We start from the raw sequence: 17,107 nt of genomic DNA, 5'->3' as shown, positions 1-17,107 counted from the left end.
CTATAAAAGTTACACTGAGCAGCTTTAAGGAAGTTTTAACCTGTGAGAAGAGCTTTTGAGAGTAGCCATCTTACATATCAATTTGATCGCTATTTATTATTTTCCAACAATATAGTGTTGCTATTATCATTGCCCCTTTGACAGTCAGAAGAGCAGCTCTTTCCGCCTGCTAAATCTGCACGAGAAGCAGAAAGGCGGCCAACATGTTGTGCACTTACTTCTCATCCTGCATTGCCAGAGGGCAGCAAAATCTCCATCGTTATGATCGCAATACTAACCGTTCTCTTTCTGATAGGACCAACAACAACAACATATTTCACTCTCGATGCAACACAATTAAAGCAGTGGCAATAAACGCAAGACAACGCTCTGGCCTCACAGCTGCCTCCGGTGCTGTTTTTGCCCTCCTGGCTGTTTCATGTGATATAATGGTGTTGACCCCAGTGGCGCCAGACCCTCCACATCAAGTTATTATATTTATGCAACAGCTAAGCTCCTGAACTATTTCACAACGCCGTCAGCCCCGAGTTGCTGCGCGTGGACGAGGGTTGCCGTGGACCTTCTCAATTTATTGTTGAAAATTGAGTTGCAAGCAACAAGAGAGAACCTGAGAAGGAGGCATGGGAGGAGGAGCAGACTAAACTGAGACAGAGAGAGAGGAAGAGGAAGGAGAGGAGGAGAAGAAGAAGTGAGCCCTGTATATTTTATTCAGTGGCAGCGGAGTACAATTCATAATCAGGCCAGACTGATTCACAGTTTTAATTAAAAAGTAGCCTTATAGTGCCGGTGGTAACATCTTGATTTATGTAGACCCAACCGCAGGCTTCCATCACCATCGAGAGTGAGTTCACTGGGGGAGAGGGTGGGCAGGGAGGTGCTAACACTGAGGGAGGGGAGGCATCTCATTCCTCACAGCAAGGTGGTAGGCTCTGTGGGTGTCTCTGTGTGAGAGCATCAGACCGGCTATGTGCAGGTCTGTCTGTGTATGAGCCTGACTGATACTACTGCAGTGGAATAATGAAATGGGTTTCCTCCGTTCATGCATTTCTTTGTCTAATGTAGATGTCATCAAGCAAATGTTTTTATATCACGCTAATCTGAGTTATCCTTGTCTAATAAAATCTATCCGAGCCAACCTGGCACTATTAAAAGATGATAACTGTCTCCTTTAATTCTTGACTTGATTATTAGCCATATTTGTTGTTCATTTGCACACTGAGGCAGATTCTTTCTGTCTGGTAGAGTCAAGTAATCACTTATCGGCACCTGTCTGACTTCCAAAAGCAACACAAGTTAAAAATAGATAATAAATCAAGGCATTGGCGTCTGTCAGTCTGGAAAGCCTTTATGAGGCTTTGGGATTAGTGGTGCAACAATTTGAAAATCTGGGCCAATGATGATACCCGATATTAATAACCGATATGTACATCACTTTCCTAAAATTATGTCCCAAGAAATTTTTTGCCCAAGAAAAGAGATTTTATTTTTTTGGTCAAAATCACTTGCAAAAAATGACAGACCATTATTTTCAGAAGGTGACACATATTTTTTTTTGTTTACTGTTTTTAATTTGGATGGCATCTTTGCTCCTTTTTCATTTGAAAACTAAACAACTTGTTCCGTTTACTCAGCCATCTAATATTAAAATTCGCTCGAGGATGTGAAGCACTAAAGTGACAAAAGAGGCTAAAATGCCTTTTCACATCATTTTACCAGACTCCGGTTGTCAGGAAGGTATATTTAGGTTCCCCAGGGCCTGCTGCCCTTTATGTTTAGAGGTCTCTGTCCCAGCGCACCTGATTCAAGTGATTGCATTACTGCCTCACTGTGCTGCTAAGTGCTGCAGAAGCCTGTTAATCGCCCATTTAAATCACGTGTGTCAAACTCCAGTCCTTAAAGGGAAATGCCCTACTTGTTGGAGATTTGTCCCGACCCCAACACATCTGATTTAGATAATTGAATTACCTCCTAAACATTTCATCAGGTCTTGTTAAAGGCCAGGTCAGGTGTGCCGAAGCAGGAGCACATTGAAAACATGTAAGGCATTAACTGGACAGCCCTACACTTCTGGTGTTATGTAAAACTCTATTTATAAAGCATTTTCTAGTTATATTCTCTAACCAAATTTAGTACAGACAGCCAAAGGTGGTTCTTTACTTCTTATGATGCTAACCTATTTAGAAACTATACAAGATCAACTTCATCAAGCTTATTCTCTTGACTTCTCTCTGCTGCTCATTTCCACTTCAAAACAATGTGAAAATCTGGGTGAAAAGTGAAAACATTGTGTATAATGAGACTGACAATCATTTGGGGAGAAAACAATAGCTAATCAAGGCTAATTTTTAAATTTGAAAAGCTAAATGTGTACAGCATCAATGGGCTAAAAAGTTTAGGTTAATCTTATTCTAAATAAAGATAAAGACTTCCCAATGTTAAGGAGCCATAAAGAGATATTTGTAGACATTCAGCATCTAGTCATAAAAAAAAAACATTAACTGTGAACGGAGTTCTTGTTTGCAAACATGTTAGCTTGAGCGCTACAGTACAGCTAGCGATAGCTTCAAAATATAGTGACGTTACCATTATGTAATTTTTTTTATTGTAGAAGGTGAATTCTTTATGTTTTAGCACAGACACAACTTAAGTCTCAGGTTGTGATCAGACATTATATAACAAGTTTGATAAAAACCAAGACACAAAGGGAGTTCATGTAACGAACGATGGAGGATGTGTCAGAGAGGTAAAGATGGCTTTTAAAAACTGGGAAAGTGAACGAGTGGGAGGACGAGAGCCGGCTGTGACAAATGAGGAGAATGCAGACTAATAAACAAAGACTTGGACACAGAGGGAATAAAACACAAGATGATGAAACACCAACATAGCATTCTTAACCAAGACACGAAAAGCAGAACACAAGAAGTACCAGAAAACACCAAGGAAAGAGTTGGTGACAATAATCATCAAACAACCATCCACACACACACACACACACACACACACACACTCAGAGGATTTCAGACGGACCAGTTAACCCGACAGTCATGTTTTTGCAGAAAGACGCCTGGTGGGGATTCAAACCCAAGACCTTCTTGCTGCAAAGCAACAGTGCTACCAACTGTGACCAATCAAAATGTAGAAAAAAACTTACAAAAAGTGAGAACCAAACAATACAAAGACCTGTGGATCATCACAGCAGCTGTTTCCATTCACCGTACAGAATTGCGCACTTTGAAAATAAAACACACAAATTTTGAAAAAAAAAAAAAAAAAAGTCCCCCCCAGTTTTCAATAAAAGCTTTTAGTGCTAATATGAGGAGGTTTTTAGGCTGTATCGAAATTGGTTTCTTTTTCAAAAGTGCAAAGGAAGAACATTATTCGCATCACAAGAGTCAAATAAGCAACAACTGGACATTGCCATTGGTGCAAACCACGAAGAAAACAACAGGAAGTAGTTTGAGGATGATGGCGCCGCATGTTTTCTAATGACTTGTGTGATTTAATGGCGTTACTCAACGGAAACATTACAATTGTTAATTTGTGTTTTTGTTCTACATTAATATCGACACGGTTTTGTGCACATCTGTAATGGAAACGGAGTGAGTATCCACCGTGATTAAAGTTCCTTCAGCAAACACTCACACACTGCCAGCGAAAAGCCAAAGACAGATGATTTTCTGTGGGTCGTGACCTTTACTCATCAAGATGGCTGCAGAGTTGAAGTGGAATTACTGGGGAGGTACGGATTGCTCTGAATTTAAACAAAAAACAGATCCAGTTAATTAATAATTATTAGCATCTCCCAGTGCATTCTGAACACTTATTTTGATTAGCTTATGTTTGTAGAAATTGAAGTTTATTGAAATATTCATAGCTTTTTATGATGCTTACACTACATTTCCAAGACTGGTTCAACTTTGGTCACCTTTTCATCTTATTTCTACACAAATATCCAGACTGACCAGCTTAAAGTTAATAATCTCCTGTCCCTCAGGTTTTTAACTTAATGAACAAAATAAGTTGGCTAAATGGATCGTATGAGAGGATGTAGTAGATAGACAGGTGGTGGTGGTGTAGAAAGAAGCTAGCGCCGCAAATTTAACCAGGGCTGATGAAATTTGCTTTGGTCTGACAGTAATGTTACGTTTATGTCAGGCCCTCCGTTTAAATCACTACTGAAACTGAATCCCTTGATATGGGCAGATTTTAATTAAAAGGCAGTGAGGAAAAAAGGAGAGATAAATGCAGGAAAGAAGAGAGGAAGAGACGGGACATGAGAAGAAAAAAACGACAGCGAGTGGAGGAGTTCTGAAGTGAGATGGAAAGCAGGAGAGAAGACGAGAACGATGGGAAGAAAAGAACGGCGAGAGAGAGTGATTACATGAGCAAGATAAGTGGCAACGTGTTCTGCAGAGAAGTGAAAACAGAACATCTCTGTCTCTGCAATATTGTCCTTCCTCTGCACTTATTTTCAACGGCTTACAGGGCCTTCACAGTGTGTGCGCATGTATCTCTGCCTCTGCTCTTTCTCATCCTTGGTCACTCACGCAGATTGATTTTATTTTTAAGGGCTAGTTCCATCACAATCATGACAGAAACCAAAGTGCGCACATGTTAAAACCGCTGAATCACATGCAAACGTGCGCCAGAGCGCACTCCGACCCTCCTCCCGCGACAAAATTCACGGCTCCATCACTGTGAATGATGCGCACACACACTGTGAAATAATCCATTTACGTCGCCTGAAGTTAGGTAATGAACACTGTCTATCAGCTTTAATCATTCAAGCATGTCCATAGTGTCTCCTCAGACGCACAAATGATCCATCACTGTGTCAAACAAAAAAAAAAAAAAGCAAAGCAGAAAAACTGCAGCACATCATCCAGTGCTTCATTATAAAAACACAAAATCCTTTGGTCTAGTTTCTAGTGCAACTATTTTAGTACACTTGAAATAAGACAAAACTAACTAGCAGATTCTTCAGCAATAACAGTAGCTTATGGGTTTCATATCCTGTGGGATGCAGACATTTTACAAGATGCAGAGAAGAGGGCCATCAACCACCTGCACTTCACATTGCTTGATGCACTTAAGAGGGGCTGGAGTAAAATATGGAGGTCATGAGACCTTATGCCAGCATTCAAACACAAACTGATACAGGAGTATAAACTTCAAAATGGCTGACTGTAAGGACAAAGACACACTTTGTGAGGTATGACTTATTTTTTATATACATACTGATGTGAGAGGATTTGCTTTTGTAAAATGTTGTTCTTTAAGAGTGATTTAATATATATATTTAAAAAATATATTATTTACATTTAAACAGCTTAGATAACAAGACGTGAAATGTCTGTATCCTGGGGGTATGAAAGAGGAATAGTTACACTCAAATTTTCTTTTATTTTGAGTCGTTAAATTTAAAATTTAATTTCCCTGTTAAAGGAGAGTTTTACCAATCCACTATCACTACATGCATGCTCATGAATGATTGGGTCGAATTGAATTTGTTTTAACTAATTTGAGACATTCGTTAATTGCTGCTATATAAGTTGAATTGATACTGATTTGTGGTATTTCTTTTATTTATTATTTGAAAAGAAAAAAGGGAAAACATACACAAACAAGGTAGATTCATTTCTTACGACATTTTAAAATGTGTCTCATAACTTATTTCAAACATACAAAGGTGTAATTTTTTATACGCCAAACCCTAAATTTCAAAATAAAGGTCCTATTAAAAAAAAAAAAAATCATGAAAATTTGTTATTTTAGCCTAGATACATCAGCAAATGGTAATGAAATAATTTTCAAATATATAAATATGTGTCTTCCCATTTAAGGGTTAAGGTAAATAATTCCTTAATATTGATTTTCAAAAAAGTACAAGCTATCAGTGAAATATGTTTTTCCTATATTATAAGTTAAAATGTCTTGTTTCAATGGCAGATTATTTCATTTATAACTAGTATTTTTAAATTAATATTAGGGAATTATTACATTAAAACAAGTTTGTGTGTGGTGCTAAAAAGTTACTTGCAAGTTAGTTTTGTCTTATTTCAAGTTTACTAAAATATTTCCACTAGAAACTAGTCCAGAAATAAAGATTTTGCCCATACACACTTCCTGTGAATAAATCTCAGACACTACAGAATGGTAACTTTCTGTATTTATATTTAATGAAGGAACTAAAAGAGATCTTGCATATGCCGACTCATTATTGCAAGACTTTAATTCGACAGGAGGGTATAATCCAAGGGTTTTTTTGTTGTTGTTGTTTCTAACTGGTTGTTAGTGCCGACTCTTTTACAAACAGATGACTTTCCAGATTGTTCTGCATCACACACCATCTGGTTTGTTGATTGTTTTCATGCAGTCAGAGGTGGCACAAATGGGTACCTCCTTTTGTTAATAGGGCATAATATTTCACAAGCTTGGCGCACAGAGAGAGAAAGAGAGAGAGAGAGAGAGAGAGAGAGAGAGAGAGAGGGATATTTGAGCAGTTATGCTTTGGACAATCTCTTTATATCATCCAGAGTGCTGGACCTTGTTTAAGGCTCTTTTCTATTCAGCTCAATCAGCAAAATAATTTCAGGTCTAAAGGAAGAAGGCTGATGTTTTGTGAACCTTGTTGTTATAGTTGTGCTTATGTTTATGATGGTAGGAGTGAAAACTCTTACCTGGCATTATTCCCAAACAATAGTTTGGCACATACACAGCCTCCAAAAGTCTGAAATGTTCCTTTAATGGTTTTCCAAATCTGGATAAATATGGAAAGAACAAAAACTAAAATGTTAGAGTTTCCAGACCATCATTCTGTGATGTGAAGGATAAGGAAACGTTAATTTATCCGGTTCTTTTGGGTTTGAAATATGTTACTTTTATTTTTTAAAAATGACATTTTATGACTGATAAAACAGTTGTTTTTACAAACAGAATTAAGGAATCAACGATACAAAACAGTGGTTGAAAGACTGAATAGTAACGTCCAACTTTTTCAAATCTAGTATCCACCTGAAAGATAAGCCAACTTGAAGAGTCACTTTCTGGTGTCTGTGTTTAGGGCACTTTGAGGCCAGTTGCACTAAAATCATGATTTTAGACTGGAGTACCTGGAGGGAACCCAGACATGCACAAGGACACCTGCAAATACCATGCAGAAAAAGGTCATGGTGCAACATGGCAACAGTGCAAACAATTGCACAAACATGGGGCTTGTGTTCCTCCATGATTAAAATAAGTAAATAAAACCATATTAGTTCAGTGTTACAAAAAATAACTGGCAGAAGAAGACACTTTGAAGCTAAAACTGTAAATTTGTGAAATGTTTACTTTAAAATGACTTTTAAGGTCAATTAGAAGTTTCTAGAAACTCAGAAGTAGAAACTGAATAACTCAATGTCTCAAGCCATATTTGTGTCACTGGTATCAAATTTTCACTGCACTGAAAGTGAAATTTATACTGAAGGTTTTAACACGTCTGTTCAAACGGTGACGCTCATCAGTAATATCTTCCAGTCGGGATGCTCTCTCTCGTCGCTTCATATTGCACACACGCTTGCTTTCTTCGAGGATTCGGAGCAATAGAGAAGGTGCCATCTCTTGTCACCCTGAGGGTTTCCTTGTATTATAAAGGACATCAGACTCCTGGGCAGCAGTTACAGATTATGTCAAAGGGTAGTTTTGTCATGACTGACAATGTTATTCCAGTGGGCCTGGACAGAAATATATTATCCAGGTGTCAGACCTGAATGTGCCCATACAGGCAGGAAAGATGCCGCTCCTTCTTTTCAGGCTACGTTTAAAGTAAAGACACTATTAGAATATTGTATGCAGCTTCAGCATGTAATGTTCTTCACAACAAGTCTGCGTTGTTTGTACTTTGCACATCGGTGGTGTTGTAGTCAATGAAACGTGCGTTTGTTACCTCTTGAATTTGTGCTTTCATCTTCCTTTAGACGTATATTTTATTCCCACCGCATTGTGACCAAAACTGCATCACGTATTAGCGGTGCAGCCAAAAGCCTTAGAAAGATAAATAGGCGCATTATGCGAGAGCCCTGAAGCAGAAACAGCTTGAATCTTGAGATAAGCTGTCGGTTTTCACTATTAATATGAATGTCCCAGAGACCTATACCAGCCTGGGACAATTTGAAGCAGATAATCCAGCTCCAGCTTTTATCATAGATGAATTTAATAGAACATATAGATGACTCAGCGGCCCGGCGCGTGCATCGAGCAACGTCTCTCCTGGATCGGCCAATGTGTGTGTGCGTGTGTTGTTTTTTTTCTTTTTTTTCTCTTCAGTTTCTACAGAAACACACACTCTCACACACACATTCTTAATAAGGTTGCCATCAAGGTCTGGCCGTGTGTGCATGTTCTAATTATCTCATCTTTTAAAGGTGGCACATTGTTGGACTGGGGTTTAATTTCACACCCGATCCACCTCTAGCCTTGCTTTTTATTTACACTCCACCTCCAGCAAAACATCTCACACTCACACACGTAAGTAGTACACCTACTCCCGGGACTCTACTCTCCTAAAGTAGCCTTGTACCCTCACCATCACCCCCAATGAGTCATACCGCTCACTGTGTGCCGTCCCATACCGATGAGCTCACTGACAAGCTACCGTTCTGCATACCGCCTGTGTTAGAAAACAAGAGCACAGGAAAACTCACTTTCCAGCCAAAACACAAAGACTCCAATTAGACGGCATCCTCTGCGAATCAGACAAACCTCAGTCAGATTGCATTAACGTCACTTCAACTACCGATTAATCATTGTTCCAAGAAGAGCTGCGTTTAACTACCTGAGAGAATTAAGTCGCAACTAATTACAGCTCAGATCCGGGAGGGATGCAGCATCCAAGCTTAGCATTTAAAGTCACAAAACCAGTGGGTTATGCTAATGCTAGTGCTAGCAACATGAGACTGAATTTCTCTCAAACACTAAAGGTCTGTGCTAAGGGTGGGCGATTTGGACTTAAAGGTTTATCACGATATTTTGTGGTACTATTGTGATAATGATAAAAGTGACAGTAAGAAATATTTGTTACTTCTTCTTTAGTTAACTTGAGGTGTGGCTGTGACTGCAAACACTGCGATCAGCTACACAAACACAGCTCTTTAAAAGCTTTATGATATGCTACTTGAGGACACCAGTCACAAAGATTTGCACCAACAACTGGAATCTATGGTGACAATGACAAATCAAAGTTTTAATTTATTGCAATGATACAATTAATGTCTGTACTACGTGATAATCGGATGTCTTAGACAAAATCTTTTGTCGAATGAATCTCTGCTTGTGAGCTTTACTCAGAGATCTAGAGTCAATTAGTGTTGCAGACGCTCTATTGTAGAGATTATACGAATAGAGACGACCAAAATCAAATATCAATCATTGAACTAGACGGATATCTCTACAAAAACCACCAACAAAGTAAATCATTTTGGACAAATCGTTTACTTTGAGTACAACATGAACAGGCAGGAACGGCCAAAACAGACAACAGTGAAGTACCAATTCAACACAGATTGGTCCCATCCTCTCTTTAGAGATTCAACCATTACTGCTACAAATTACACAAATAAATAAAGACATGAATCTTTAGCAAATGAAAGCACCTGTGTGCATATTTTCAGGGGGGAAAAAAGTATTTTTAAGACATGAGTTTAAAAAAAAGAAAAAAAAGGAACAACTATTCTGAGAAAATAAATTAAGATGGCAAACTTTTGGCCAACATTATCTTTCTTTGTGATCTTTGGCAGAAAAAGCAGATAGAAACAAACTTCCGGTGCGGATGAAACTGCCGGTGGCGATTTTCCAACTGAGCAATCTTATACTGTTTTCAATAGTTGTGATACTCCACGCCGGCTCGCAGAAATCGATGTGAGATGCAAACAGGAACAATCGACTGAGCACACAGACCAAGTTAAATAGCTGCAGCCGCATTGTGTTCAGGTGTATTTTGTTTAATCAGTCAGACTTTGACAAACCCATTATGTTTGTGTGCTTTAGAATAGCCCATGTGACGTCTCCTCTCCTTCCTTTTGTCTATGAGCCGCCTTTTTTTTTCCCGCTCCTCTCTCCTCTCCTCTCCCTGTAGCCCGTCTCCCACATATCACAGCTTCTGACAGTATGTGAATGGGGTCCCTCAGGGAGGTATTAGCTCCCTATTGGGAGTTCTTCTGCTACACTCCTAGCGGCCATTTTCCCCCTCCCCACTCTTTGACACAACATAATCAATAACTTTTAATACAGACTCCCGGCGAAGCGCTGCTGCAGGAGGTTTTGGGCCAGGTTGAGGTTGAGAGACTGAAGTGGGGGCAGATCATGCTGTGGTGAGCCCACAGATACAGGGTGAACATTAGCCTTGACATTTCAGCCGAAGCGGAGCTGAGAGACGCCGCCTGACATTCGGCTCCGCTAACAGAAGAAAGCGTATTCAGCGACGGTTTAGGGTCACTGCCGCTGCCTCACCTTTTTATCTTTGCAGCTTCAGAGGCAGTCTGTTAAAGATTTAAGAGTGGCAAGAAGACAGATGATACACTGCCGTCTAGTCTCTTATAGCGAGCCAGGTGATGTAACTGACTTCTGTACAACACTGTAGCAGCGGGGGTCTTTTGTTCCTGCTATACAGTGAATTATAGTCTGGCACAGCTTATGTAACCGGGGTATAAAAGTGAAGCTGCGCCGGAGAAAAAAAAGAGACTTAAATAGAATTAATTAGTTGCAGCTTCTGTACAACAACGTAATCAGGCCTAATTGTCCAGTATTAATAACCCAGCAGGACACCAGAGTCACCGTTCCAGAATAGTACTGGATTCAAGGAGGCACCTTTGAGGAAATAATTCAGGATTTGTGAAAAGGGGGATCTAACACTGGTTTGTCCTGGAGGCAGAAGGCGATGGGTAGTTCGAGAAAAATGATAAACGATCCCTTTAAGCTCTGTTTAGAGCAATTTCTGAGGAAATCAAACCATATCTGATTCTGACAAGAGAGTTTCCTGAAGAGCTTCAAGTCAGAGAAGCTGATATAGAAGTGTAGAAGAAGAACTATTACAGATTTTACACTGCCTTTCCTTTCTAATTCTGAACAGAAAGATCTATATGTTACATTCTGATGGAGGTCGTTGGGGGTGCACCGCCTCCTACGTCTCACTCCTGTGTAAGTAAATAATCAACATATAAGTGCAACGGCGCACCAGTCACTGTGCTTGGCGCTGATTGGCCCCCAAGAGTGGAGACCTGGAAGACTGTAGATGGTCGTCCAGCTGTTTTACATGTTGGATGTTAGTTCTGCAGTCGCGCTAAAACAATTTCCACTGTGTAGACTAATGCATATGAAGTAATAAATTATGTTTGAACTATTAAAACAGGCAGTCATTAGGATTTTTAGAGGTGATTTTAGTGTTAAATCCCCTGACTAGCATTTTGAGCAAAGATCTTGACTGAATAACTTGTAGCAAAAGAGGTCAAATAGTTTGTAAAGTGAGAATTTGGTAACTACTGCTTACTCAAATTCTAATAAGTGAATGTTTTATATTTTTGCTTTTTTAGCAAACATGAAAACATGACATTTTTAGAAAGTTACACTTTTAAGTAAAATATTAACCGCTTATAAGGTTTTAACAGAATCTTGCTGTAAAAATAACAGCCTATCCCTGCAGAGCAAGAAACCCAGAACATTAGTTTAAGTGGCATTATCTAGACTACAGATTACAGCACACGTATGTAAAAGTGTGTTTGCTTTGCAATCATGCGTTGCCTCACCTCCACAGCAAAACAATCAACACTCTGCACCGTTACTCCTTGAGGCGCAAGTACAAGTGTTTCCTGTCAATCACGGCTGCATAAAGATGCTGACCCCTGGCATTCGTGGGGCAAAAACAAATCGTTCACCTGCCTCTGCAGCCCAACCTCTGGGTGAGAACGGAAGACGGCAAGAGCTCAGAAAAAATGATGGAGCGCACTTAAAGTGAGGAGTTGGGAGAACGTGAACAAAAAAAAGCAGAATCTTGCAACATCAGCACACACAGTCACACATATGAATAAAAGAAGGGAAATGTGAATAAAAACAAACACTGGGAAGAAAAAAAGACGCTTTCATTTCAGTTAATTGCAGCTTGTTCCAATCAAGCTTCACAAGACTGTCTCTTTGGTTTACTTGCATTTACAACAAAAACCTAAAACAAAAACGAACCTCGCTCCTTCGCATGTCGACACCGACGCTAAATAAGGCAGAGCAGCTAAAAATGATCAGTTCTTCACAGCTCAGTTCACATAATCAAGAACTCATTTAGGCACCAGATCTATCCAACAACTGGAGCACAAACATCGACAGCACCTGAAGCCTCCTCCTCGCAGCGGCGTCTGAGCATGTGCCAGAAAACAACAGATGCCACCAAAGCAAATGTTGGAAGTGCAGCGCTGGGCTAATGACGGGATCTGCAGGCCGTTTTCCAGGTGACTTATGTCGCTGCGTCTCAGCCGGGGGGCGGGGGGATGAGCGAAGCCCCATCGATCCGGTGTTTTGCAACTCCATCGATCCTACCACACGGATCCTAGCAGTCGTGTATATAGGTCAAGCCAAAGCATGTGGGTTCGAGTTTAATTAATGCTAACGAGCAAAGGACTAAAATAAACAACCGACTGGGACCTCCTCCATCTTACTGGATGTCAAGATTGTTCTGTGAGGAAACGGAGCATCGCAGACGCCCGACATGCTCGGTATGACTGGTGTTCATTAAACTGAGGTAGGCCTGAATGTTTTAGGAAAATAAGAACTGTTCAATTAATGAGATTTGCCCACACACTGCTGCGGGGGGAAAAAACAACTTTGGATTATTTGGAGGATATGCAGCAGAACAAACATATCAAAGGTCATCAAGTCAAAATGGTTCGATTGTTTACACGGCATCCAAAGAGACTGGAAATATGTGTCCATATGTTTAGAAATAAATGCAAAACCGTGATGTGTGCCACAAATGTGACTTTCTTTCCTCCCTCTTAACTTGCTGATTATTTCCCCCCTCAGTGCTCTAATTAAAGACGAATCATTCCATTTAAAAAAGCTGAAAATATAAAAAAAAAGTGAAAACTGTTTTTTCTGTGACACCACAGTAGAGGAGAAACCGGAAGGTGCTCATTTATCTCACTGCTGCACCCTAATGCAGAAATGTGTCAGCAGAGGGAGAGGGAGAGAGAGGAAGGGCGTCCCTGGAAAACACAACAACATATCTTTCACACATCAAAGATCGCAGCCTGGGTATATTTCACCAGTTTATTATCTCTGACTGATGACATGGCTTCCCACAGGCTGAATAGGAGACTCATGTTGAATGGATTTGACTGAAAAATGATTGAAAAGCCTCACTGCAGTTAATTAATGGCACTGGGCTGTGCTGATATAATGAGAGGGCCGGAATCCTATTAAGCTTAAGGTACACAAGGGTTGGAGATAAAGGCTTTTAGAGGGGAAAAAACTCATGAGCCATTATTATTCTAATATGTTCTCATTTATTTTAACCCGTCGTTCTATTCTAGAAAAACTATCAGCTTCATGGACTTCAATAACACTTTTAATAATTAGAAGAAAATTAGTAGTCTGTAAGAGTAAATGTGACTGAATTTAAAAAAAAAAGGTTTTGTCGGCTCTAATGGCTTTTGTCTGACAGGACGGACCGGGCCGAGACTCGGACCTGTGACAGCCGCCTGGGCCGAGACTCGGACCTGTGACAGCCGCCTGGGCCGAGACTCGGACCTGTGACGGCCGCGTCAAAGGCTGTAATCACACTGCGGCCTGAAGTGACCCGATTCTGATTTTTTTTTTTTTTTTGTCAAATTGGATTTTCTTGGCCTGGTCGTTCACACTTCCAAATAAATGCGACGCGTATTTGTTCTCTGGTGTGAACGGGCAAACGACCTAAAAGTGTCCTGCATGCGCAGTAGAGGGCGCAATAACGTCAGTGTGTGTGCTCAGCGTTCTGCCATCAGTCTCTGCTGAACAATGCAGTCGTTTATAACGACTCCATGAAATGGACATGCATCAGTTTTGTTAGAACTTTAATTTTTAAAGAGGTAATAAAACCCATGTGGTTCTGTACGAATTCAGATTCAGTTTGTCTAAAGTTACATTAGGAACAACATCTGTGTGTGTAACACACCAACTATCATTAGTATCATTTGTACTTAGCATACATTATACTAGTGTCATTATTACTGTTAATTATAACCTTTCAGGAAAGTAAAAAAAAAAAAAAAAAAATCATCTGGATTTTGAAATGCAGAGTTGTACTTAAATTTTAAGTGCCATTTTATTTTAACTATTTGAAAGAAACATCAGTTGATAAACACTAAATTTAACATCTTATATTTCCCCAGAGGCAGCAGTCATCAACAGGAAGAGATGAATCATTACAGAAATAGTTTTTCCACATGTAGCAACATTCACTTTGCAATATTCAGTGTTATTTAAAATACATGTACATTTGTCTGTCATGCCAGTTTGGTGGTCTGCTTAGCTCGCGATGCCTTGGGCCGGCCCTGGCAGTGACCTTAATTACTTTTTCATCATTGCAAAACAAAGATATGAACAAGACACAACATCTATATAGTAATGTTTTCTGACGTAAGGCGGTAGTAGGAAAAGCGTCGCGTCAGCAGCAGCAGCAGCAGCTGAAGCCGCGGTGTGACTTTCAGCTAACGACGTAGCGGCCGACGCCGAGGCACTTCATTACCAAGCTGCTCCGCCGCTGGCCGAGGCAGCTACTTAAAGTAATGGGAGAAACTGTGTCCTGCCACTGCTCTCTCTCTCACACACACTGCCTGCATACTTCATTACCCCCACCGCCACGAGTTCCTGCTCTTCCCACAATCGCTGGCTCCCATCTCTTACTAAAAAACAAAGAAAATTCATTTCTTCTTCCTGCACCTTTGAAACAAGACTCGTGCCTCTGTTAACGTCACCTCTGATTAATGGCGTGTGAGAGGAGAAGCAGGGACCCGGAGGGATGGGGAAGAGGCTGGGTTAGAAAAGGTGCAGGGTGTTAGATAAGTAGTCGGCGAACAACTTACATGGAGAGTTTAATAAAGCTTCACGTTGGAGAAGAAGAGAGAAGAAAATGACGAAATGGCCTCAAATGAGAACTTGTTGCAAATGTGTTTGCCCTTTGTAATCCAACATCATGACAAATGGGCCTTCTTTTATCTTATCACACAAAACATGCAGTTGCCCCGTTTCATCCATGTTGTACACAACTTTTGACACAAACTTCAACATGTCTTACTGGGGTTTTATGTGGTTTAATTATGAAGCAAAACGCTTTGGTTGGTGGAAAACTAACATTACAACCAAACAACGCGACATGGTTGCCATGGGAATGCTTTTCTTCAGCAGGGACAGGGAAGGTGAATCGAGATGAAGGGAGCACTATAATGGAAGAAAACATGTTGGAGGCTCCTAAAGAGTTCAGACTGAGGTTCACCGTGCAGCAACTCTTAACATGCAACCATAGCAACAATGGGATTACAGTCAAAATCCAGAACGAAAGCCAGTTAAGAATCTGTGGCGAGACTTAAAAACTGATGTTCACTTAGCTTAAAGTTACAGCATATAATTTTAATAAAGAATATGTTTTTCACGTATTTAGTAAAACAGTCACCATCTCGTGGTGTCAGACAGATAATCTGTGAAAAAATCGATCTCCTCCAAGTCCTCCTTGAGCTACTGTTACCATCTGAAGAAATACACCGCTCCTGACCAAAACACAACCAATCAGAGCCAGGAGGTGGGTCTTAGCGCTGTCAATCAAACTCATGTACTCGCTGCTCAATGTGCTAAATGAGGAGAAACAGCTTAGCGTTACAGGACAACCTTTTATCCGCCGTCATCAGCGGCCATGCTAACTAGCCTGAGCAAGGGGGGAAAAGGGAAGAGCAGCGCCACATGAGAATCTGATTGACAGCGCTAAGACCCGCCTCCTGGCTCTGATTGGAAGCTGCTAACTAGCACTGGGAGCACTGGAAGAAGGCAGAGGAGATGCTATAAAAATTACATAAAGCAGCTTTAAGGTATTTTGCAAAGAAAAACAGGCAGAAGTGTAGTTTCTATAGGTGTAAAGCTAAAGATACAGTGGAAAATACAATGCATGCCAAGTTTTTAAGATAGCAGTTTGGAAAATAAATACATTTTCCCTCTGCTTCACAGTTTTGTACCCTTTTAAGTTGGTCTGCTACATAAAATCCAAATGTGACACACTGAAGTTTGCCATTCACATTTGTCAAAATGTGAAAAAGTTCAAGGGAAATGACGACTTTTGCAAGACAAAAGTCGTCACGAATATATCCATTATGAGTTAATGTCTCAATACTTTCACACTTAGACCACGAAATCACATCCAACTAATCCTTTAATTGTCTGATCAATGCCTCTAGAGCTATGGAAACGAGGCCGACAGTCGATCTGGCCTTGGGTCGGGCCAAACGTCCGCCGGCCGATGCGCACCATTGATCAAGGCGCGCCACTCTACAAACTAAGGATTAAACCATTTATCTGCAGGCTCTACCTTGAACCCTTATCCTGACCCTCAAGCAAACCTGGCATGAGACACAAAGCAACAAAAAAAACAAAAAGCCTCTGAGGAGTTTCAGAACATCCATCACGGAGCTTAAAGGAAAGGCGCACAGGTTTCTGGGAAGCTGAAGACGCACAAACACACCACGCAGCAGAGATAAGATGGGTTGTTACAGCACATCTCCACGGGGACGAGAAAACGGTGGAAGGAGGCCCCATGCATCAATATTGTCTTACCTCGTGTTTTGCCAGCCAAAGTCTCATCCCAGCTTCTCAGAAGTAGCATGGTGATGCGGCCTGGGACTCCTCTCTCCCTTTCATAGCCTCAGACTGAGGGAGGCTGGAGGGGAAAAATCAACACGAACCAAAAGACAAGATGAGTATCGACCGGGAGCAGCTTCTGGATTTTTTAAAAAAACGTTCAGATTTATTGATTTTTGCTTAATAACGCTGACTGAATAAAGGCAACACGGCGACTATTGTTAACAGAGTACGGGCTTTTTATTTTTGAAGAGTAATGACCATG

The 17,107-nt window shown here is 40.5% G+C and overlaps 1 protein-coding gene across 1 annotated transcript in view; it reads right to left on the bottom strand.

Moving 5' to 3' along the window:
• The window catches only part of LOC106961085 (glutamate receptor ionotropic, NMDA 2B), a gene marked incomplete at its 3' end in the record, with an annotated part of 161,806 nt that overhangs the window by 137,293 nt on the left and 7,406 nt on the right, over positions 1-17,107 (bottom strand). Inside the window, exon 3 of the mRNA XM_015054597.1 lies at positions 16,819-16,921. Coding sequence (XP_014910083.1) covers positions 16,819-16,845 — 27 coding nt within the window. The remainder of the gene's footprint in view (positions 1-16,818; positions 16,922-17,107) is intronic.

The sequence above is a fragment of the Poecilia latipinna genome, unplaced genomic scaffold, assembly GCF_001443285.1.
Source record: "Poecilia latipinna isolate Pla-1442-1.1 unplaced genomic scaffold, P_latipinna-1.0 Scaffold1263, whole genome shotgun sequence".
In the NCBI taxonomy this organism is placed as follows: Eukaryota; Metazoa; Chordata; class Actinopteri; order Cyprinodontiformes; family Poeciliidae; genus Poecilia; species Poecilia latipinna.
The sequence above is the reverse complement of the archived record's forward strand: the minus strand, read 5'-3'. Positions and strand labels throughout refer to the sequence as shown.